General features: G+C 38.0%; 1 protein-coding gene across 1 annotated transcript; it reads right to left on the reverse strand.

Annotated features, from left to right (window-relative positions):
* Window positions 1–3,566: 3,566 nt before the first annotated feature.
* RRP4 (ribosomal RNA processing 4) lies at window positions 3,567–25,645 on the reverse strand. The gene is made up of 7 exons (XM_090007251.1): window positions 25,444–25,645; window positions 24,813–24,914; window positions 23,547–23,592; window positions 22,502–22,591; window positions 5,330–5,395; window positions 4,924–4,992; window positions 3,567–4,162 (listed from the first exon to the last, which is right to left on the reverse strand). The coding sequence occupies exons 1-7, from the start codon at window positions 25,596–25,598 to the stop codon at window positions 3,713–3,715; spliced, it is 978 nt and encodes a 325-aa protein (XP_089863377.1). The 5' UTR covers window positions 25,599–25,645; the 3' UTR covers window positions 3,567–3,712.
* Window positions 25,646–25,993: the final 348 nt, after the last annotated feature.

Consider the following 25,993-nt stretch of genomic DNA (forward strand, 5'->3'; position numbering starts at 1 on the left):
AATGTAAGAACACAAACACATGAACACACACGGTTTTACGTGGTTCGGCCAAGCGTGCCTATGTCCATGGTAATCTTTCTCTGTTCAACGTTTTTCCTGAGAGAGAAGAGGTTTATTTATAATGCTCATTTGATTACAAGAAGGAATAGGTTTCTTAAACCTTCCCTATTAAGATGATCTTGACTCTCAAGATTACATATGTTTAGAGCTCTCCTTTGAATAAGTTTCTCTTCCTTGGTTGCTTGATTGATGAGGTTCATGAGTGAGTCCTTCTTGAAGTTGGACTCTTGATTTCTCTTGGAGCTTTGATCTATCTTAAAACCATGTGGGCCTACTAGAGGAAGCCCCACAAGCCCATCTTGATCATCTTCTTTATCAATATTAGCCTTCCGATGTCAAGTCTATAAGTGATCTCCAGCCAAGCAGGAAATCTTTGTTCTTATATGAAGAAATCAATAATTTTTTATTAATAACATAATTTGAAGCATATTTTGTGAATACTTTGTGATATAGATGACGCTACTGGCAGCATTAACATTTCCTTTTGTTTCCCATCTTGCAGAAAATTATAAACTCTATGATGAACTTAGTGTGAAACCAATATGTTGAGGAATCTTTTATTTTGTCATTGGTTCTTGTCACTTAGAAGATCCGACTATTTTGGTTTTTCTTGCTTATTTTTGTTCATATTTCTTGCCTTTCTTATGCTTACAATGGTTTTTTATTGGCTATTCATGCAGGGTTTGACAACAATTCATTAGCAGGTTAGTTAATCTTTTTTTCACATGCATATTGCCAGACATTCCATTACTCTGCTGGAATTTGGTAGAAACTGCTTGTTAGGTTTTGGATTTAAAAAAACACATTTAATCCACACGATAAGATGTTGAATTCGACCCAGATATGCTGAACACAATAATAAGCCTCATATTGCATGGGTTTTAGATGATTAACAAATTGGCAAATGCTAGAATATTGAATCCATGGGTGCAAAGTGTCAACATTCAACTGCATGAAATGCCAGATTATTCATAGATACACACACATACACGTTTGGCAGAAACATAGTGGCAGAACAGGTTAAGTAAAAACTTGAAGCTGGAAAAAATTATGTACTTCTTGCAATTATTTTCTCTGTTTCTTAAATTGAAACTTGTTTCAGTGCAACTAAGGTGTTTCTACATTGATCATGTCAAAAGTGCAGGTCTTTTTTTATTTTTTAAGCTTCTCTTCAATCAACAAAATGAAATTCATATTGTCAATTAGGTTTTGGAGACATAATACTATCATGAAAAAAAGGCCATGTTTCCCGTTATTCAGCCAATTAAAAATAACTTTTTTTGTAATTTTTTGTTCTTTGCCATAAAAATGTTGGTTAATGGTGGACTGTCCAACTACAATGCCTTTCTATGTCTCAATAAACATCCTTTATCTTTGTTGATCAAATTCCTGAAAAATAAATCTGATTTTGGGGATGCTTGTTCTTATATATATTTGAAGGGATAATATTGGCTACCCTCAAATGTATCGCACCCTCCAGTAGAAACCTGTTTCATCATATTTTCTTGATTTTTTTGTGTATCAAGCCCTATCTATATGATATATATGGTTTCAGTCAAAAACATGTTTTAGATTGTCCGATCGAATTATATTAAGCAGAATTTTTAGTGACTTCAAAATTAAATCATCCCTAATGTGTCAAATTTTCATGATTGACAAAAACCATGTTTTTATGTTGAAACCACTTGATTCGAAATGCATTTCCTAGGAAATGGACCGTATTGAACACATCCGTGGTCACTTGATGAAATGCAGCTTGCATATATGAGTTTCAGCTAGTGGGTACGATACTCTAGAGTTTAGCCAATATTTTCCCATAATTGAATCTGCCAATGTATTCATAAAATTGAGTTTGTCAAGATGGAAATGACAGGGATCTGAACATCTGATGAATTTTGTGCAACATGAACTCATGCACCACGTTTTCCCTCTTTGCATGTAGATTGTGGCAGGCATGATCCAGACGCAAATGAAGAAATGGGAAAGAGCTTGACAGATCTTCTCCTGGAGGAGCTAAAGCTGCAAGAAGTTGCGGCTTTGGAGAAGAAACATTTCTCTGAAGCTTCAATACTAGAGGCTAAGAAGATGGCTTCACAGTATAAAAAAAGAAGTTGAAAAGTGCAATGCGGGAACGGAAACATGTGGAGGAGAAAGAGTCAGTGATTGCTGAAAAAATTTGTCATTGTTGTGGAAAAACCAGGCACGAGAACTTGGGTGGGTCGAAGATGACAGCATCAACGTATGGAAGGAACAATGTATATTTCATAATTTATATTTTTTTCTTTACAATGGAAAGTTTTTGTGATTTTTAAGCCTTAAGTTGATTTTTTGTGTATATGAAGTAGTTTTGCTTTTATCTTTTATTTTTAAGCATCATAAATCAGCTGAAATTTGTTGTAGCAGGTTTCTTGATGAAAAGATAGATGTTTGTAGTTTTGCTTTCATAGAAAAATTTTGAAGACTGGTGATGTTTCTTGTTTCTCGGGAAGTTGCTTTGTATGAATTAGAATAGGAAAATGCTCGAGTAAAGGTTTTTTTCAATCCATTGTATCATGGATTTTAGGCTCATGGGGGTTAATATGGGATCCTCAATAGGTGAGAAAATCACCAATTTGATTGAGCATGCTACTAACAGATTTCTCCCAGTTATTAACTTTTATGGTGTCTGCTTTTGGAAGAAATAAATAAAAAAGCTCCTTCAAACTGAAAACAGTATATTATTTTTTTGAAAAAAATTCAAAAAACGTACCTAAACTTGGAGCAATAATAAAAAGCAACCTAAACCTTTTCATGGTCAATTAAAAAAACTTAAAGGGTTTACTCCCGTTTTCCACTAAAATGTATGCCTTCCTTAACTACCAAACTTAGGTGTATTTTTTTATTATCGCCAAACTTTAGGCCCCCTGTCAAAATTTCCAAAAAAAATTATTGTTTTAATGTTAAATCAATAATTTTATCTTATTAACTCAACTTGGGTTAATGATTACCCAAATTAATTTGACGGAAGTGTGTTTTTAACTAACCGAGCATAAATTTAGGTGCGTTTTCAACAATGTCAAAACTTAGGTGTGTTTTCTATTATCCCCAAAACTTTAGGTGTATTTTTGAAAAGTTCACTTTTTTCTTTAAAGCAGCTTATTGAAGTTTCACTGTGCAAGCCTATAGACTACCAGGGGCAAAAAATTTCCCCAACTTTAGTTTAAGCACATTCCATTATCAATTTCCCACAAATGACACCTTATTTTGCATCAAGAAATCAAGCGATCTGGTAACGTGTTAAAAACATTGATAATTTACCTTCTACTCCATTTCTCAATGTACATAAATTTTTTTACTGAGAATAATCAGCACAATGAATGGCAGCAACTTCGCCTAAGCCGCAAGAATATGAAAATTCTGTATCCTGAGCCTTTTTATCTTTGCATATCAAAGAAAAGATTGCCTTAATCTTTTCCAGTAACTTTGAGGTTTTGAGAACTTGACTTAAACGGGAATAAACATAAAAATATATGAAAACCAAATTAAATTAGTTCTGTAGTTTCTAAATAATTTGGCCACATTTTTGCCATTTAACAGAATGACCATTGCTAAAAAGAAACATCTTTCATTGAATTAAGACAGCGTTACGTTGATTCATATACAAAATCAAACTTCATATCTTCCCTTTGGGCTGGGAGTTTCTCCTCTGAGCTTCTCTCTCAGCAATCCGCACATAAAATTCAGCACCAAGCATGTCTTTTATCTCAATATTCCACGTAATGCTTGCTTCCACAGTATGGATTATCACTTCCACAGAGAGATAGAAACCCAACTCAGCCAAAATGCGCACTGAATTTGCCAGCCTAGAAATGTTTTCCCGTGTACTGAGTGGAATATCCTCACCAGAAGCCAATCCTTCACAAGATTTTGTATCTTGTTCTGACATGATGTGCTCTTTCCCTTCAGTAGTATCATCCTTTCCAGCTTCAGTATGCACACCAACCCATATGGATCCGTTGCAACCAAGAATCAAGTCTACACCAAACTGCTCAAGGTGGTGAAAGTGCTGTTTACGTCGCTTAACTAAGTAAGGTGAGACTGTGAGCAATAGACCTCTCTCAAGCTGCACGAGTATTTTGGTTAATCATGAAAGAGAAGTTATGAAACTGCAAATAATTATACCAGGAGAAAAAAGGAAAAAGAGAAAAAGTAAACTACAATCTTGAGCAGATGACAGGTTAACTAATAAACCAAAATAAAGAAAAATTTGGAAAAACAACTGCCGAATACAATCCATATGAGCTCATCATTTTCCTATAACCAGATATTGTAGTTTCACCAAGATATTTGATGAAATAGGAAAGGCATAAAATAGTAGAATTCCCATCAATTAATGCTGCATTTTTACAAACAAACCCAGATCACTATTCTAGGAAAAATATAAATTGATAAGTGGAGGAAAAAAAATAAAGTGAAAATCTTGACAAAGTGCAGAATAAAATGAGGAAATGCCAATCCACCAAAGAAGTGCTTACATTCATAAACCTAGGATCACTTACTGTGAGGCCAGAACTTTTCTTTGAGGAGAAAAAAAAAAGTTTGGACATCCAAACTTAGAAGTGAAAACTGCAGGTTTCAGTTTTATTCTTCAATTCTATCATAATCTAAGTAAGTTGCATGAACCGTCACTGAAATTAATAAATGGATGATACCTTCAGTGAATATTAGAGGGGATTCATCAATAATATCAAAGACCAATTGTGATGATCATAAATACATAAGAAAAATATTATAGGTTGCAGGACAAGACTTTTTCCAATTTTTGTCCTAAAATTCACAATATCATACAAATTGGAAACGAGTAAATACAGTAAGAAGAGACACCTTTCCGTATTTCTGGCTTCGTGCCTGAAGATGCAAGCATCCATCATGCTGGAAACCACGAACTTCAGCCTGGTAAGTAATGCATTCGCCAAAAAATTCCAACCATCAGTAGAACATGCTTCCATGTTATTACATCTAAAAACAAATATCAGACAAACATATGAAAGTTTACGATTACAAAATTTTAAGACACATGGCTAAAGTTGCTTGGTAGCCCCTGGCCAGGCTCAGAATTAGCTTGGTGTCATTCATCAGTAACTGGCAACTGAAGTGTTCACCAAGTTGATATTGAATCAAGATAAATGGCATTTACACACTAAATTCAGTAAATAGCACATTTTCATATTTTATAAAATTATATATATATATATATATATATATATAGAGAGAGAGAGAGTACACTCACACAAATGACATCATTCTCTTCAAAGATACTACGCATGTTAAGTTCATCAAGGGCTGTGCGTCTCCTCTAGCAATTGACCAGGTGAAAACAAAAAAATGCTAATGCCTTAGAACTTGAAGAGAAAACAACAATAACTAGTTTAGCAACACAGAAAAGTTAATAAATTAGTCACCTCTAGAAACTGACCGGATGAAAAAAAATATGCTACTGCTTTAGAACACGAAGGAAAAACAACAATAACTAGTCTAGCAACAAACAGAAAAGTTAATAAATTAGTCACCTACAGTTGGCAGGGAAAATTTGTGCAAAAAAAAGAATGAATTAACATTAGCAGTCATTTGTTGTTGGTTTCAATAGTCTTTAGTAGCCCTATGGAAGGATTCACTCTTAAAAACCATGAAGGACAAAAAGGAAAATATAGTATTATTTACAATGGCCTAGAAACATGCTCATACACCTAATGTTATCCTCCCTTTACAACACAATATGCAATGGAAAATCTATTGTAGATAGCAGGGTCGATAAGAGGTATCTCATCCAGAGCAGTGACGAGTAAAATGCAACTGCAACTTTTGAAACCTATATGCTTCTCAATTCAAAAGATGATCACTAAAAAAAACTAAAGAAATCCATGGTGCTTGATATTCTAATCAATAACATCCAATGTTATGACCCAGGGTCGCCACAGGCGATCGTGCAAGAATGAACGAGAGAGAGAGAGAGAGAGAGAGAGAGAGAGAGAGAGAGAGAGAGAGAGAGAGAGAGAGAGAGAGAGAGAGAGAGGCTCTTATTTATGGTAGCAGAGTGGTACTATGGACCCGAACTCTCACCTGATCCAAATACCGATCTACATCTGTGACCCAATTATAACCAATACAAAAGAATACCCATCACCTTAGTCTAGGTCTGTAACATCCCCTCTCCCTTGAGACACACCTTGTCCTCAAGGTGTGAGTGTTGCATCATCTAGCTTCTTTTCCAATTGAAAATGGTGTAACTAGAATGAGCTTCTTGTAGCGCTTTTTGGTGCAGATGGTAGGGTGGTGTTAAAATGTACACACATTTATACTTATATATATATATTTTAAACATATAAATAATATATGTAATATAAGGAGAAGTCAAACTAAGTTTGACTGCTCCCAACGGCTAGAAATTCTAGCCGTTGGGCACAATCAAACTCAATTTGACTGCTCCCACTCTAATTATGATCTCTCTCTCTCTCTTTTAATCTCTCACTTCTCTCCCTTGTGTGTAAATAAGGGTGTTCTCCCCTTTGTTTTGTAAGACTTTGGGCACACACTCTTTGTTACTATTGTGTATTCCCTTTGTGGGGTTTGTGAGAGTGATCCTTTGGAACACTTTGTGGCTGTTGTAAGTGTGTTCCTTGAGAGAACACTTTTGTTGAGATTGGAGAACCTTTGGTTTGTGATTGAAGTCTTTTTGTTTCATTACATGGTATCAGAGCTTGAAAGTGTTGAAGCTCATTTGAACTATCTTCTTCAAAAGTGTTGTTAATCTTGCAAGCGTTCAAGTGATCGTAAAATTCTTTGGTGAAGAAGTGCTCGTGCCTATTATCTCACTTCTTTCTTCTCTCTTTATCTTTCTTTTTAACTCCTCCTTTAGCTCTTGCAAAAATGGATGACAATGATAATGTCACCATTAAACTCATAAAACTCAATGATTTCAATTATATAACATGAATTTCTATCATGAAGCACCTTATTTGGAGAAAGGTATTGTGGGGACTAGTAAATGGATATGATTCATAAGCCAAGTTAGTTATCACTAAAGTAGAAGGTGAGAAAGAGGTTTCTCTAACCAAAAATAAGGAATCTAAGGCTATGACCACTTATGAGAAGTGGAATGAGTGGAGGATGAGACATGCCAAGATCATCTCTTAGCTTATTAGTAGTGTAGATGTAAAAAAATGTTAAGCCTTACCAAATTTGAGCATGCCAACAAGGTTTGGGATTATCTTAAAAGAATGTATTCTCTTAAAAGATACTCCACATTCAGACTATGGTTCAAAGAGATAAAACTATTAGAGAATACTAAAATGACCTATCTCAACTTTGGAAAGAATTGACTCTAGAGTCAAAGTGACATTGTCCCGAAGACATAAAACTCCGCTAAAGACAAATAGATGGAGAGCACTTTTATCAATTCATTAACGGTCTAAGGCCAAAATTTGAATCTACAAAATATATTTTTCTCCATAGAGGAAAAGTGTCCTCTATTGAAGACACTATAGAAAAGTTGAGTATGGAAGAAAATAGATTGAAAAAGCAAGTAAAAGTGAAGATGACTTTGGTCTTAACCGTCTCTAGACTGGGAAACTATGTTCGTGCATATAAGCCACTTCACTATAGAAGACAAAAAAATAATTATGAAAGAAAGAAAATCATTTGTTATTTTTGTCATGAACCAAGACACACTAAACCTCAATGTCTTAAACAAAAAGAAACATTTGAAAAGAAGGTTGCTTCGGTTGGCTCTCCTCAAGAATCAAAGGACAAATACAAGGACATTTTCACACCTCAAGAATCATCTATTGGAAGCATGTCTCTAGCTCAATTAGTTGAAGACCTTCAGCCTTTTCTTAAAGGGTCATCTTGCTCAGCTAGGGCCGTAATATCATTTTATTTGGACCCAGGATCGCCAGTCAAAGAAGTTCATTGGGCAAGGCCATAGAGAGGGAGGTCTCTAATATATGGATTTTTTGGAGATACCGATTTTTTTTTGTTGTAGTATCCAAAAAATTCATTTAAAATTACGGCATAGAAGACTAGGACATCCCAGTGTATCTAAAATTCAATTTTTTCCAAGTTTGAATTTTTTTTGTAATATTAATTATTTTACTTGTGAATACTGTGTTATGGGAAAAATGAAAAGATTACCTTTCAAAGATAGAACTTTTGTTTTATCTAGACCGTTTGAGTTGGTTCATTCGAATGTTTGGGATCCAGCACCAGTTGTCTCTAAAGGTAGATATGCATATTATACTATTTTTGTGGATGACTTTACCAGATATACTAGGATTTACTTCCTTAAACATAAATCTGAAGTATTTTTCCATTTTCAAAATTTTCATAAGATGGCCAAAAATAGATTTGAAAATAATATTTCTATATTTTGTACTGACCTAGCTGAGAGAATTTTTGTCAAAAGAATTTAAAAATTATCTCTACACGCATGGCATCATACATCAAAGATCATGTCTACATACATCACAACAAAATGACCTAGCTGAGAGAAAACATCAACATATTATTGAAACTTAAAGGACTTTACTTATTGGTAGCTATGTGCCTAAGGTTTTTTGAGGCAGAAGTTATCCTGACTGTTGTTTATCTTATAAACAGAATGCCATCCTCTTCTTTGCACAATATCTCACTGACTGTAAAACTCTTTTAAACTCTCCCTTGATTATTCAAGATTACGAATTTTTGGTAGCAAATGCTTTATTTTTACCAATAAGAATGACAAGTTTTCTCATAAACATATTCCTTGTACCTTCTTTGGTTATGCCGATAACCAAAAAGGATACAAGTGTTATGATTCTAAAAATGAGAAATTATACATCTCCTGAAATGTTACCTTCTTAAAAAAAGAAATTTTCTTTGACAAGGATCAACCGAGGGAAGTAACCGAGTATTCTTTTTTGTTTGACCTTGTTTCAAAACAAGATATTGACAACTATGATTGTGAGCATGATTTGGAGAACGTTATTGAATCTACCGACTTTAAATCACTTGATGAATTGCCCCATAATGATCAAACTTGTATGCATTATTCTAGGCGAGGAAATCAAAACCCTCCATGTACAAAAGGTTTTTTAACCTTAGTAAAGATGAATTGCAAATTAGGAAATCATCTAGAGTATCAAAACCCCCATCAAAATTTATCCTATGATTTTTTTTCTTCAAAATATCAAGCATGCATAGCCCTAATTCACTCATATGTAGAACCCTCATCGTATGCTCATGCTAAAGAACACCATGAATGAGGGTAGAACTTGAAGCCTTGGAGAAGGCTCAAACTTGGTCTATTCAAAATCTTCCATCAAGAAAGAAACCCATAGGTTATAGATGGGTATATAAAATAAAAATCAATAGTGATGGAACTCTTGAGTGATATAAAGTAGGCTAGTTGCAAAGAAATATTTGCAAAAATGTGGCATTGATTATAAACGAACCTTTACATCGATTGCCCGCATGACCATGGTTAGAACTCTTATTGCAATTGTCCCAAGCCGATCTTTTGGAATGGGGCATGTGCAGTGCAGAGCTCTACTAAGTGAAAAATGCATCGAGTGTAGGAACGCTCAGTATGCGTTCGCTTGATCGGTGACGTGCAGTGGTAACACGGCATGCGATAAGCATCAGTATCATCGTTAGTGCATCGCTGTGTTGTGGCACAGACGTGGAGCGTTGTTCGGTTAAACAGTGTCAGTGGATCAGAGGATGTTGTCTTTGGAGATTTGGATAAGGACCTCTCAGCTTGCAAGATGGTCCCACGTGTAGCGGTTGGATGCACGGGGGTGCGTGTGAGTTAGGGCTAATTCCCCCAAGGATCACATTAGGTGATTCCAACCGAGTATGGTGACTCGGGGCTAGGCGAGTGAATGCCTAGGCACCGGCGAATTAGACCAGGGGAATCATGATCAATCTCTAAATTACTATCTACGGTCTCTTCTTTGAGAGAAGAGTATTTTTCTAATGCATTTTGAGGATTTCTTTCATCACGCCGGGTATAAACACTTATATCTTTAGTAAGTCTTTCATGTACTATATCACTATCTTTAGTAGAACTATCACAAGGTTATACACTTTCATTATTAGGATGATTATCACTAATAACTTCATTATTCAAGGAAACATCACAATTAGAATCATTATTTATTGGAAAGAGATCAAACAAAAATGTATAATCTACTTCCTCTTTTCTATTGCCTTTATCAAAACAATTTTCATTTTCTAAAAAAGTCACATCTTTAGAGATAAAGTTTGTTATTTTTGAAATCATAACATCTATAGCCCTTTTGACTTTCCCCATATCCAATGAAAACACATTCAATGGCTTTTGGATATAATTTATCTCTTTTGTGTAGGAGAACAATACATTTACAACAAAAAAATCGTAATATTTTGAAGTCGGGTGTCATCTTAAACAATTTTTCACAAGGAGAAATATTTTATAAAGATGATGATGTCATTCAATTTATCAAATAAGTTAAAGTTAGAATGACCTCAGCCCAAAAAGATTTTAGAATATCTTTAAAAATAAGAAGAGCCCTAGCGATTTCCATAATATGTCTATGTTTTCTTTCCGCTATCCCATTTTGTTGAGGAGTTTTAAGACAAGATTTTTGATGGCAAATTTCATTTTGTTTTAAATAATTTTGAAATTCATTGGATGGATATTCTTCACCCGAATCAGATCTAAGTATGAAAATGTTGCTTGGAAATTGTTTTTTGACTATCATGTGAAATTATTTAAAGAAAGAAAATACATCTGATTTTAAATTGAGAAAGTAGACCCATACATATCTAGTAAAATCATCAATAAATGTAATATAATATGAATAAACTCCTTTCGATATTACCCGAGAAACACCCCAAACATCTGAATGCATTAACTCAAAGGGTCTTTTAGAAATGAAAGTTCTATTTGGAAATGGAATATATTTCATTTTGCCAAGTATACAATTTTTGCACACATCTTTTTCATTACAAAATTTTTCTTTGAAAGGTAAAAGATGCATCTTGGAATAACATGGATATCAAAGTCTTTTATACCAAGTTTCAATGTCATTATCTTGGACATAATTATAAAAAGATTTTGAAGGAAGAGATAAAGAATCTATGAAATAAAGGTCTCCCCTCTTATGGCTTTGCCCAATCAATTTCCTGGACTAGAGATACTGCATAAAGCAACTTTTAGATGAAAATGAGATTCCACATCCATGGTCGAAAATTTGAGAGATGAAAAAAAAATTAACTTAGGAATAACTCTAATTTTTGGAATAAAAAAGTTTTTATAATCTAAATTTTCAATACTTTTAATTTTCAAAGATGTTTCATCAACAATAGAAACACAAGATAAATTTGGGTTAGTGCATATATTGGATAAGGCATTCTCATGTAGAGTCATATGAAAGAAAGTTTTCGAGTCAAGAATCCATGACCACTCACTTGGATAAGAAGAGAAAGCAAAGGCGACACCTGATGTAGAAGATGAAGATTTGTGCATTTGTTGTAGTGCCACAGTTAGTTGACAAAGAGTGTCTTTTAGTTCACCTGCACTTTTGGCTTCTTCTTCCTTATTTGGTGTTGATTATTCCACGGAAGCCACCTTATTTCTAAGCTTTGAACAAACCGGTCCAGTATGACCCAGCTTATTACAAAAATAACAACCCTTTTTTATCCTCCATAGTTATTGTTCCATAAGCCATTTTGCCTCCCAAATTGTGGAGGTTTATATGCTCTTACATTATTGCCGGGCCTAGACACGACCAACACTTAATCTCCTTTTTTAGCCATGTCAAGACGAATTTCTTATTGGCAAGATTCAGCAACTGCATCTTCTAAAGGAAGTGAAGATGTTCTATGAAAGAGAGAAGATCTTACTTATTCAAACTCCGGACATAATCCATACAAAAATTAAAAAAAATGTTCTTTTCATTTGTTCCTGCTTAAGTTTCACATCTTCGGTGGCCACCCACTTAGGCTCTAAAAGTGTCAATTCATATCCCATAAAGGGGATAAGGCACTAAAAAAATCATGGGCATTCATGTCTCCTTGCATGGTTCTAATTTTTTCTTGCAAAATCTTTTTTAGTGCACATGTCTTTCATGAACAACTAAGCTTTATTTGCTTTTCTAAATTTGACAATATTAGCACAAATTTTTATTTCAACATTATTTATAAATCATGCAAGAATCTTAATGTAACACCCCAAAATTTCAAACTTGCGAACCTTTCAGAAAACAGACAAGAGACTAGAAGAAAATCTCTTTCCTTTCAGAGTTTGCTTATGAAATCAGCGGAAGACTATTCTTTTGTTGAATTTAGAAAGGCAACCTGACAACTTTGGGCACGTTAGCTAAAAGAACCAAAACTCACAATCTATGCTACTTGCAAAACACTTGGAAAAGCCACTTTCATTAAAAGAAGTACCCAAATAATATAAAATTTGGATATCCCAAGGAAAATCCGTTACAAAACCCAAAAACGTCTAGGACGCGAGCTAAGAGCAGGAAGAGGAAATCTTGAAGCCATCTTGTCATCGCCCTTGGTGTACCTAATCATCACCTGTACCCATAGAATGGGTTAGTTTCGCGAAAAACTAGTAAGTGCACAAGAGAGACTACAGAAAACCAGATTAAGTATATTTAATTCAGCATGCTAAGCAATTTAAAACAGATATGCAGTTAAACAGGTAAGCAATGCAACTGTCAAACGCAGCATGACGATTCATTTGATCGTAAGCTATGAACTACCACACAACAAGCAGGTCTCATGACCCATCAACCGGTGTGAATAAACTTTATGTTTCGATATTACTGGCCTACGGATACGCGCAGACAAATCGTAGAAACAACTGAGACTAGTTCGGGCGTCTGTTATTCTATGTATTTTCAATAACCTGAATAGCTAGTTGAGTTCGCTCCTAAGGGGACGGCTTTAGCCGAGAGAGGATTCTCCAAAGGCAGGTACTTGGCAACAGATGCATCCAACTTCTACAGAAGTCCATGGGATCTACTACCTAGGATAATGTCTGGTAGTCCCTTCCCCTAACTCCAATGACTGGGGAGGTCGGATCTTTGCCCGTGGGGTGGTTGTTAACAACCTGTCCATTGAAGTTTTGTACCGATCCATCCTCTCCCTTGACAAAAACACAAGGGCGAATGAGTGTGTCAGGGGTAAATTAACTGACGACTCATTCTATATGCTCTGATCTTTTGACCAAATGAGCATCTTACCTGTGAAGGCGATCCTATTTTTATGTATTTACAACATTGTGCATTTAGCATTGTTCGAGGTTGCACAACCGTCTCATCCGATCATCACAGTACTAACGTGTAGTGCACGACTACAAGTACTCTAGGATGAAAAGAGTATAGTTCCTCAATAGGAGCCTCAACAAAAGTGTTTCACAAAAATGTAATGTTTCTCAAGCTTTACTTTTGATATTCTTTATCTTTTGAAACATCCAACAACTTGTGCCAACATTTGGCATGCGATTTTCTAGAATCTCATCCGCTATCGGGGTATCTACATGCCTCGCATGACTGGATACCGGCCTCGATAGACGGGATACGGGTTTCTCAACAGAACCCCCGCTAAGAAGTTCGCTCAAGCCCCAATTCGGGGTTACCCGAGATATGTCGAATAGACGAACATAATCAGCCAATCACATTCTTCCAAATGCTTCGATTTGGGCAGTCATTGATGATTTTGCGCAGCTCCCTAAAATCTCAAGTCTATTTTGCAGAACTGCTCACTCGAAAAGTCAGGATCCTTGCGAGGTATCCATCTCCTTATACGAGAATGTATCGTTAAGCTCTCGACTCAACTCTTGTCGCAAGAGAGAGAGCGGTAAATGCCTTTGCATCCTCCACGATGATGCCTTTATAGCACATGCAATGAGCAAAAAGTTGAGCGTCATCTGCAATGGCAAGGCAGTAACGAAACATTTGCAAAAGCAAGAGCCTGGGCGCAAAGCGTGACGACAAAGGAAAGACATGATAGAAAATAAAGGACAAGGATCGCGAAACCGCATCCTTGAGTTAAATGCGTACTCGTATAAATATATATGATATATATATATATATGCATATATATTTATTTAATTGTCCTTTTTACTTAATTAAACTCAATTCAATTGTCTAAGTCCTCCGTGCAATCTTCCCCTACCTTGGGGAGTTGTAAGCTTGTTGGCGCTTGCTGGCGCTTGCTGGCGCTTGCTGGTGTAAACGATTGACGGCTCGGGTCGCGGAGCACGAGCGGGATCTGTCGTACGAGCTGCAAAAGCGATAGTCTTAGCAAGCTAACACAAAAAACAAAAGGTCGGGGGTACTGTCGTTGACCTAACGTAAAGGAAACAGATACAGGGGCATTGTGCCCTTGCGCACCTGCTATAAGCGCAAGAAGCAAGGGCAAGGGTAAGGTTTGTGAGCCCCTGCTGAACTACTGTCAGCAAACTACGAGGAGGCAGGGGGTTGCACCCCTGCCCTCAAAAAGCGAGGGCAGGCAGGGTTGCGCCCCTGCCTGACAAAGTAGAAGAGAGGCAGGGGCAAAGCCCCTGCCTGTAAAGCATGCAAGGAGGGAGGGGCGAGGCCGCTACCCGTCGATCAAAAAGGGGGAGGCAAGGGGCTTCGCCCCTGCCTGACGCCAGAGTAGAGGGAGCAGGGAGGGGGCTCGACACCTCCCCTGAACAACGAGGGTGCAGGGAGGGGCTCGACCCCTCCCTTGCCGGAAAAAGGGGAGCAGGGAGAGGCTTGACCCCCTCCCCTGCAGTAACAGGGAGGAGGTTGGGCCCCTCCCCTACTAAAGATGGTGCAGAGAGGGGGTTTGACCCCTCCCTTGGCCGCAGGGAGCAGGGAGAGAGCTCGACCCCTCCCTGAAATCAGAGGGAGTAAGGAGGGAGCTCGACCCCTCCAGGCAGGGAGGGTCGAGCCCTCCCCTGCGAAGATCAAAGGCAGGGAGGGTTCGAGCCCCTCCCTGCGATAAACAGAGACAAGGAGGGTCGGACCCTCCCCTGCGCACCTAAATAGGGGAACAGGGAGGGGCTCGACCCTCCCTGTGAAAAAGGAGACAGGGAGAGGTCTCGACCCTCCCTGGTGAAGAGAAAAGGGCAGGCAGGGGCCCCAAAACCCCCTGTCGGAACCCTTCTCACAGGCGGCAGGGATTTTACCCCTATCGACCTGTCGGCAAACTGGTAGGGGCTAAAGCCCCTGCCGGACGACCCTTCCTTGTCGTAAAAGACCGACAGGAAGGGGGCTTTTGCCCATGTCTGTCGACGGAAGGGAGAAGAAAAGAAAAGAGGAAGAGGAGGCGACGGAGGGAAAAGGAGAAGAAGAACAAGGGGAAAGGGTGCGTACTTGGAGGTCGCCGGAGAGCTCGTCGGGGGGAGGAGGGTCATCGGTCGTGGGATGCCGATGGTTGTGCTCGTCGAATGCAAGATCAGCAGAGGGGGTCGGTCGGGAGAGAGACGAGAGAGCAAAGAGGGGAAGGGGTTTCGTAACCCCTCTCCTGCCTCGTTGTCTTTAGAAGGCACGAGGAAAGCAGTGCCTCCATTGGGTCTGGGTCGAGTCCGGGTCCGAATCCGACCCGAATCCAAGTTTTTTTTTCGGGTTTTTACACTTAACATGGTTACTCTCTCAATCTTCTACTTTTGATTAATGATCTTCAGTAGCCTTAGTTCGAGTATCTCCTTCTAGAGCCTTTTCTTGACCTCCTACTAGTTTGGTGAGTTTGAGTTGAGGCTCGAGAATAGTGTCCATCACATATCCCCAAAGCTTCTTTACCTTGAGGTTGTTCTCCATAGGAGATGCCCATATCATGTAGTTGGTATAATTGAGTTTGAAGGAGAAATCAATTTTGTGATCATGCTCCATTTTGAATGAGAAAGAGGGAGAAAGAGAAAAGCGTGGAAGAATGTCTACTTGCAAGCACCACGAACAGACGAACATTTTTGGATGCTTTCTAACGAACACAAACACTTTATGGCCACTCTCCACAAGACCAAGAGCACTATGGTTCTAATACCATGTAATGAAATGAGCGGAAGATAAATACAAGCCTAATAAGGGTATATAAAAGCACAATTCAATGTGCACAATCATAAGTCCACTAAGGACAATACATAGAGCCTACAAGGGCTTATAACAAACATAAAAAATAAGAGATTTTATTGATAATATGCTTAGTAAAAAGCATAAAAAGAATGAGGACAAGGTGTCCCTACTCTCTATTTATACACATCAATACAAGAGGCAAGGAGCCTTGGGAGCTCCCATAGAGTCGTTGGGAGCTCCCAACGGCTATATTTACAGCCATTGGGAGCTATCTGAATGACTCTATGGTAGTTTACCATAGAGCTACACCTTAATAGTTACAATAATATAAAAAACAAAAATTAAACTAACCAAACTGTCCCTATAGGACAGACCTAGTTACAAGAGATGAAAAGACCAAAATGCCCCTGTTGGGCATTACTTATTACAACAGAATATATATATACACATACTTTAACACTAGGTTACAGAGCATTTTCACGGCTTGGATCCCTAGCACCTGTTGCACCCAATGGTTCTCATCTATGTCACATGGGTGCGAGTGCGGGTGCGGGTGCAGGGATTCGGCACTTCCAAAAAACCTGGGTGCGGGGGTGCGGAAGGGGCAAAAATGTAATATATAAGGGGGTCCGGGAGTTTCCTCGGCGCGGGTCGGGGGTCCAATTTTTTTTGCTGGTGTGTTTGTTTGAAGACTTGTTACCCACGTTCTGCTTGTTGTGTACTTTGAGGCAACGAGACAAAATTGATGAAACGAAAGGATTGGCAATCTGATCGACCCAGCCTGCTGCGTTCTGCTGACTGTCATGATTCAATCATGTCTGAAACTCCCTGGTCTTCACGAAAAAAAATATAAGCGCAAGGTTTGATGTGGTTTGTTGGAGAGAGAGTCTTCATGAGGCCTACGACTCCACTGCCACGCCATAGGATTCTTCAAATTTCATTTTATATATAGCTGCACGACAGCTAAAAGAAATTTATTGGATTGGACATGTGGAAAAGAGAGGTCTACACAAGGCTACAGCTAGAGCACCCATCTCGTCAGGAGAACAGTGAATACTAATAGCCAGCAAGGCTACCACCATCATTATCATTTATTATGGAGAGAGAAAATCCTTTACAAAAAAGAAGGATCTGGATTGAAAAGGCTCTTCAATTTTAGATGGTTTTAAAAGTGCTCCTTTATAAAACAAGAGCAGCAGCAGCAAGCAGCAAAATTTTTTTTTTTAATTCCGCAGCCAATTTCATAGGGCAATTTTTTTTTTTTAAAAAAAATCCAAAAAAAAATAGACCTAAATGATCCTGGGTGCGATCAATGCACCCAGGATCGGGTTGACCGCACCCGGTGCCACACCCGCACCAGCACCCGCGTCGAGTCGAGTCGACGCGGGTGCGGCACCCTGCTAGCCGAATCCCTGTGATATAGGTTCTCATAGTGTAATGTGCAGTCGGTTGTCAACTCACATGAACCGGGCTGATTTCTATCGGCTGGCTTCATGCCATGTGGTTGGAACAGCATTGTGTCTTGCTAGAGAGGAGTGGCTCATCTGGTGCACTAGAGCTCGATTTTTACAGGAATTCCTAGCTGCATTCATTAACTGCAAATCTGTTGTCTCTAAACTAAACGACCTTTTCATCAACTGTAAACTGCAATCAGCAGTGACAGGTATGCAAAAGTTCCTATTTTTCTGCTTTATAAACAAAGAGAATCGGCTGAAATGCAAAGTGTACCATCGATTTGCAACTGGTCTTCATCAACTTTTAGTTGTTGCCTCAAAGCATAACACACGCAACTCGATGCCTCTGATCTGATCCAATGTTGCGCAATCCCAATTGAAGTTGCTGTACAATTGCAGAAATGTGTATAGCAATGTGAATCTGCATTATCATATCCTTTACAGCTGCAGCAAAACAATAACTTGCAGGTTTGTGGGCGTGCTTTCTATCAATCCTCTCTTGAGTCAAATTTTTAAGACATGTATCCAGGTGATTCTTGAAGTGCAACTGGAGTGCTCTGTTCCTTTTGGAAACACGATGCAACTTTTCCCGATTCAAGACCTTAGTTTGCATCTTCTAGCAAACCTCTCAATATTCAGCTGGAGACTACCTATGTCACATAGACATGGCAATCAGGCAGCCATACCTGTGTCGACATGGGTACCGGTACTGGACGCAGCACGGGTACGTGCTGGTCTGGATCAGATCGGGTCGGGTCCAACCCTGACCCAAACCAATTTTTTTTTTATGTCGGTGCAGGGAGTAAGAAGAAGAAGAAAGAGGAGGAGAAGGAAAGGAAGAAGAGGACAAAAAAAAAGAAAGAGGACAAGGAAGAAGAAGAGGAAAAAGGAAGAGAAGGAAGAAGAAAGAGGAAGAGGAGGAAAAGGAAGAAAAAGATGAAAGAGGAGGAGAATGAAGATGAAAGAGGAAGAGAAAGAGAGAAAACCCTCTTCAACCTCATCCTTCCAATCTGCCCGAGAGAGAGAGAGTTTGGGTCTGGATCGTATGTGGATCCAGACCCGAACTCTTTCTTCTTCTTCTTCTTCTTCTTATATATATATATATATATATATATATATATATATATATATATATATATATAGCCATGTCCCCGTACCCGAATTTTTTGAAATTGCTGTGTCATACCCTCCATACCCATACCCATGTGACACAGGAGACTACAAAGCAGTGTCTGAATGAGTTCTAAGTGTAATTGAGTGAGCAATAAACATCACTATCTCTGCACAAATTTCAGCATTACGTGACATGGTGGCTGCATACTCCATGAAATTTGAAAGAAATGTTCAGTAAAATAGCAGTTCGTACAACAGCCACGGGCACCGCTGCCTGTCTAAAAGCGAGTGATCTGCAGAGGTGAAGTTTTGGTGTGACAACCGGGGATCCCTCGAACAAGTGGTGCAAGTGATGCCACACTCCCCCGGGTTCAATCACCCATGTCGGGTACACAAGTAGTGTTCTAAACGTGGTATCCAAACCACTGCTACTACAAAGCCAATTCATCACACAACCATCTACTTCAGCCACATTTCCTGAGAGCATATCAGGTGATCTGTCAAATCACTTTAAGAAAGTGATTTGACATCTTCACCGTCCATTGCTTCATCCCACAAGGACCTCATAGTCCTTGTGTACATTGTGGACAGTGAGGATGCCAAATCACTTTTGTAAAAGTGATTTGGCAGATCACTTGATCTGCTCTCACATTCCCTAGCACCTCGCTCATGCAACCTTGTTGCAAGCATCATCGACTAAGCAATGGGAAGATGCACACATTATTATGCATGAATTTATCTAATGTAATAGTGCAGTACATACTTTTATTTCCTAACTGAGTTCTATTTCTTCGTCTCGAATGGAGTCACATGATGAACTATGCATTTGCCGTGTTGCAGATGTTGAATGGAGTTTCTATCGATCAAGTGATGAAGAAAAGGCTCAATTTATAAAAAAAAGTGTGTTGATAATTTGTGGTGGGAAAAAGTTGAGTACTTTTTGGAATTTATGGGACCAATATGGGAGATGCTAAGATTGGTTGACATATATGCACCAATATTGCATAGAGTTTATGAGATGTGAGGAGATATGATTCAAGGCATTAAAACATCAATTTTTAGGTATGAAAGAAAAGACCCTTTATTGCATTCATCAGATTTCTTCAATCATGTAGAATCCATCTTGGTTGATAGACGGACGAAGAGTACTAATCCATTACATTGCACAACTCATTCATTGAATCCCAGGTATTATGCAAAGAGTTGGTTACTTGAGGGAGTGGGCCGTGTCCATCCACATCAAAATTTTGAAGTATCAACAGAAAGATCAAATTATTTTAATCAAGTTTATCAAGATCCTGAAGAATTCCATCAAGTTCAAGAAGAATATGTAAGGTTTGCCATTGGAGTTGGGCTTATTGGGGGTGTAGATGCAACATTGGCTAGAGAAAAAGCCAAGCCCACAATGACATGGTGGGTGCTACATTGCACAACTCATTCCATGAAGCTGATCCTTTAATTGAATGACTTTCAGACTTGACTAGGAAGCAGAAGACTTTTACAAGGCAAGCCAGTCATCTTGAGCAATTGGCATGCATATGATTTGATGAGGATTGATTAGGTGACAACAGCTGTAATCCAGCTTAAGCAAGTTGATCAGACTGATCAGGTGTATGTGCAGCAGCAGAACCATCTTTATCATTAGTCAGGAACATGGGAGGCCAGGAACTTTCCATCAACGAATTTCAGCTTGACTGAGCATAAAAAACTCAATCTGTGATCTCCAAGAAAGATAGTCGTGGTAGAGTTTGATGGACACCAATCTAGGGAAAGCATTCCACTAGATTATTCGTGTTGCTGGACTAGACATAGCACTAGACGAAGAAGACAACACAGTAGAGGATGCTAATGCCATCTTGAAGACAACACAGTGAAGTTTGTCATGGCTTTGATACCATAATAGGACTGAAAATGATTCCCAGAACCCTTCTTCTCACTTGGATTCAAGTGATAGGGAAGGAGTTGTGTTATGATTTTTATATGAGTAGAACACGATTAGATTGGCATTACATTTGATTTACATCCTTTAAGAAGTTACAGCAAACATTCATCATTTTCCACCTTCGCAAGGGGTCCATCAGTTGGAAAACTAAGATTTATTCAGTTGGGTAGCTGGGACCTGGTATAGATCCATTCTTTGTAACATTTCTGACCCAAAGTTTACAACTAACATGATTTAGCACATATACTAGATCTATTCCTGCACAATGAACAAGACACGCAAATGCAAATACATCATGGAGAAAACCATACTTGCAGCATATAACCCTATAATGGATAATAGGAAAAATAAACATCTGGAAATGTTCGAGCTTTATAACACAATTCTAAAGCAAACCAATTGATTCTTCGAACAGAATTACATTTACAATAGATATCAAAACCGTGGTTGTACGTATCGTACCGTATCGTACGATATGGTATGATACGTATTGTTACTTTTGTATATGAGTCTGTATCGTATCTGTATCAGGTGTATTGTATGATACACCCATGTATCGTACGATATTGTATCGTACAAGGTCGGCGCACTTAAAAAGGCCGAAAGATGTCTTTTTTATTTTGAGTTTAAAAGGCCGCTTGAGGGCCAAGTTCTCCAAATGTCTAGAGTCCGTTACAAGGGAACCCAAGCACCTTAGGTATTGTGAGATCAATTTGGAGGTCGATTAGTGTGCAAGGGAGAGGGCTTTTGAGATTTTATCAAGAGTGCATTTCCACCATTTTTTACTCAAGGAAGTGGGTTAAGGTACAAAATCCCTGTTCTTTGCTTTTTATTGAGTGTTTTTGGGGAAATGTGTGTTTGGTGCTTCTTATTATTTGCTTCTCATTGAGTTTTTTAATTGGTTTTATTTTACTTTAGATCCTTCAATGTCGTCTTCACGTTCATGTCATATTAGAGATGATCATGCATGGCAATACTGGATAAGCATTTATGATGTACCACAACTAGGGTTACCTTTGAATTTGAGATGTCTGTTTTGTTATACTATTATTATAGGTGGGCTGCATAGATTTAAGCAACATATTGCAGATCAAGATCACAATGTACATTCATGTGATTTTTCATCTATTTGTGTCACTTTTTGTGTTGATGTTGTCGTTGAACTAGAAGAAATTTGAAGAAGAAGAATTTTGAAAAAATACAAAGCCGAAGGACTTCCAACCATTATTCCAGAGATGATGATGATGACGACCCACTTGCCAAAAAAATGGCCCAAGATAAAGAGATCATCGAGTGACAGTAGGATGCAGAACTGAGAAAATACTATCCTGATGTTTGACAAATAGGCTCTAGAAGATAGTTTAGTTTTAGGATCCTTATAGTTTAGAACTTTAGAAATGAAGATCGACATGTAAGACGTTGGTTAAATGTAATGTTTTTAGTTATCATGAACTCTTATTGGTTAAATGTAAGGCTTTAATTGTGTCTAAATTTTAAATTATGTAGTTGTCTTTTATTTACATTTTCAGTTATCAATTGCATGGTTTATTATTAATTTAAATTATGTAGTTGCCTTCATATGTGAATTCATGATTGTATTTTGTGCAATTCATCATTGTTTTATGTGATATGATTTTTTATAATTTATGCTAAAATTTTATGATTTTTTTAGAATTTTGAATTTTTTTATTAAAAAATTATGATACATTTACGATACGATACGGTGTTACTTTGGGCTCGACTGATATGGGTAACAATATGATACTTACAACCTTGATCAAAACAGGTTTAGTCTTACAAAAGTTAACAAGATAAATGCATCTTTTTTCGCTTAAACTATGAATATATCATAAGATTACCTGGATACCATCTGGCAAATTCATTGAGGAAAGCATTAAAACTGCAGCTTGACCAAAATTTATCTCTAACCTCCAGCGCTTAGGAGCAACCTGAAAATAATTATATAAACTAAAAAATGATTAACATAACAAAATGAATAACAATGTGAAAAGCCACACTTTACTTTATTATTCTGTTTCTTTGATGGCAAATCAAAAGAAAATGGAAAAATCGATATCCAGAGTTACTTATCATCCATGTAAATTTGTACAATTATGATGACAAGATAAGCCTAGTACCAGCCGCCTTCCAAAGGTGAAATGATTTCAGATAAATAAAGAAAAGATTATGACTTTGAAGTAGCTAATTCCTTTGCTCCCTTGATGGAGAAAGAAAGAGAATGGACCTTTGATCTTAGCTTCTAAGTTTGAAATAAGTGTTACAGAAGAAGCTAAGGAAGAATTACAAATTAGTAAAGATTTATTTGAAAAGACTTTGAAAATACAATTCACTAATTATAACAAGACAATTATGTAATGATGCAGCAAAGATTGTCTAGAACTTGGAGGACAGCTAAGGGTACAGAAGTAGAATATATGCATCCGCTCTTTGAATCCCTCCAATTTGAAAGAGAAACAGAAGCTAGACCCACAAAGCTAGTTCCAAAGGCACAAGTAAATGGTATTCCTTATTTGAACATATAGGCTAGGTCACTGAGCAACAAAATTATATGAATATCCCTTCAAACTATAAACAAACTCATAGAATAAAAACCATGCTTATGAACAAAGAGGTAATAAAAACCTCTGATGAATTGAGCTAAATTGGGAATGAAACCAGCTAAGGACTCGGGTCAAGACATCTTCTTCGTCAAAGAAAATGGCTCCAATTTCTAAATGACAGGATTTACACATCAAAATTAAACTAGGAAAGAAAATACTAGACAATCTAGAAAAAGAATTAGTAGCTAGGTGCATTTATGGTTACACAAAAAACACGAATTATAGGTCATTATATACAGTTATAGACACGTAAAGTGGCAACAACAGGTAAACAAACTCCTACCTCAATAACACGTCCAACAATAATATCTCCAATTTCAGGCTTGTACCTGCATATGCAACATTAAAGATGCCCAATCATCAGATAAGCAATACATGCAAACACACAAACACACTCACATGTGCATACATGTGTGAAGACCAAGAAAATCAGGTAGGACAGTTCAACACTTCCAAGATACTCACAAATTTCAAATAGTTTTTTCACAAAATTTCGTATACAGCTTGATAACTTTTTTAAAATGATTGTTATTCTCGTAAGAAGAACCAGCATTTATATTCCTTAGGCATTTAAGGAGGCACCACTTTTAGAAAAGCTTTGCACAAGCATCAAACAACTAATATGCTTTTAATCATTTTGAACAGGAAGGATAAAAATTTATTGATTGGTGACAGTCAGTAACCATGTTACATCAACAGCAACAGGATTCATGCACGAATCCAATTGTTAGCAATCGCTCTACCTGTGATCATCCTACTTGATAAAGCAGCTGTCCATTTTAAACCCCCCCAAAAAAGGGTTAGAAGAAACACAAAGCGAACTGTCAATATTCACTATCCATGGAGCATCCACTAATCTCATTAGTAATGACTTTTGGATATGTCTGGAGACTGTCCAGATAATCCTAGGATTATCATAACGGATTAGGCAGCAGCAGCAATAAAAAAAGAAAAACCTAGATCAGCACAATGTCTAATTCTGTGCCCACCAGATGGCATAGCAGTCAAAGACAGAACAATGAAAACAAAAGAATAAGGGGCCAAAAGAAAAGACAGACAGTGTAACAATGATTTCGGAGAGGATAATAAAATAGAACTGCTGATAATCGTAAAAAAAATTTGCACTGGAAGATGCATATCTCACAAATCATGCAACCGAAACTAAGATTGCCCAAGTCTGCAAAACCCACATGCAATCATGAAGCCCATCCTCAAGTAAAAAGTTACTAGATTAAGAAAAGATACCTAACCTTGGGTATGGGAAGCATGACAGCGGCCTAATGGCCCAACAATGTAACATTCACAAGAGGGGGAAAAAAGAAAAAGGAAGTACCAGCAAATTACACCATTAGTATCCCAAAAGACAAATAAAGCCAGACTATGCAAAGATTTTGATCACGATGTGATGACTAACAATGAAATAATTTGCCCATCAATGTCAAAATAAACAGCAGAGTTACCCATAAGTGCTAATTAGGTATGAAAGGAAAAATTGCTTGAAATAACCGAGCATGGCAGGGAACTAGGCCAGCAGTGAAAGTTAATTTACCTGGACCGAAAAGGACGAACCAAAACCAGTTTGTTAACGCGCTCAACTACACCACACACAGTGGCCACCACTTCACCGTTAAGCTCAGATGTCCCATGACCCCTTGAACCAACACAACTTGGGGTTAGACAAATAACAATAGTGATGACAGTGGAAATAATAGCAGTGATGGTGGTGAAGATGGTAATGATAGTAATGATGGTGGCGACTGCGTAAACACTAATAACGAAGGTGGTGATTATGGAATCAACAGTAGTGATGGCGGTGAAGATGATAATGACAATATATGATGATGGTGGTGAAGATGATAATGACAATCGTGATGGTGGAAATTATGACGAAAATAGATGATTCATTTTTCTCAAGACCAATGACGGAAAAGGGGGAACTTTTTCACAGCATGCTAAATACCAAAACCATATAACATCATTAGGGATCTGAAGATGCGAATCAAAGTATGCAAACTTCTTTAGAAGAAGAAAGGAAGCACTAATCTACATGAACGATTGAAAGGAATGAATCAAAAGGTCCTTTCAGTGACTGAAAATAGAATTTGGGAGAGAGATAAAGGATGGGTTTTCGTTTTTCAATCTGTTTTGTTGGGGGCGGGGGCGAAGGTGGTGTTTCATACTTGAGGACGCCATCTTCTTGGTTGACAGGGATGGTATCTGCAACGGTGACGGGGGCGGAGAATTGGGTCTTTGAGGAGCAATCCTGAAGCTGCTGAAGGGCCCTGTTCAGCCTCACTCGTTGGCCCTGATTCAGTGATAACTCGAGGTCTCTCATCTCTCTCTGGTTTTAGGAAAGGGGTTTCAGAAGAAGAAGCACCCTGGGGTTTTAGGAAAGGGGTTTTAGAAGAAGAAGAAGCCTTGGGACTCTCACGAACGAGTGAGACCCAGTAGAGTCAACCTCCCTCCCTCAGTCCTCCTCGGTTCCCTCCGCGTTTGTTACACCCCCACCCAAGGGAAGCCCACTTTCTTTTGGAAGAGACACCCAACAGGGAAAGTGCTTTTACACAATAAACGTTGAACCCATTTGGACAGAAAAGTTATTTTTTGCATTTATTATATGTAGGGGCGTCAAGTGATAAGGAAGGAGGTCCGATTAGAAGCCAGGTTACGCTCAAAGGGTCCGATTAGTATATGAGATGGATATGGCTTGTAAAATTTCATACTAGACTC

The sequence above is a fragment of the Nuphar pumila genome, chromosome 5 (assembly GCF_984573655.1).
Source record: "Nuphar pumila chromosome 5, dmNupPumi1.hap1.1, whole genome shotgun sequence".
NCBI lineage: Eukaryota > Viridiplantae > Streptophyta > Magnoliopsida > Nymphaeales > Nymphaeaceae > Nuphar > Nuphar pumila.

Excerpts from the sequence above, each read along its gene's own strand:
- RRP4 (XM_090007251.1), bottom strand. The coding sequence starts at position 25,598 with ATGAGAGACCTCGAGTTATCACTGAATCAGGGCCAACGAGTGAGGCTG. Across the intron at positions 4,993-5,329 it reads AAGAGAATGATGTCATTTGT|GCTGAAGTTCGTGGTTTCCA; the intron begins GTGAGTGTACTC and ends ATTACTTACCAG. Across the intron at positions 4,163-4,923 it reads GAAGCCAGAAATACGGAAAG|CTTGAGAGAGGTCTATTGCT; the intron begins GTGTCTCTTCTT and ends ATACTCGTGCAG.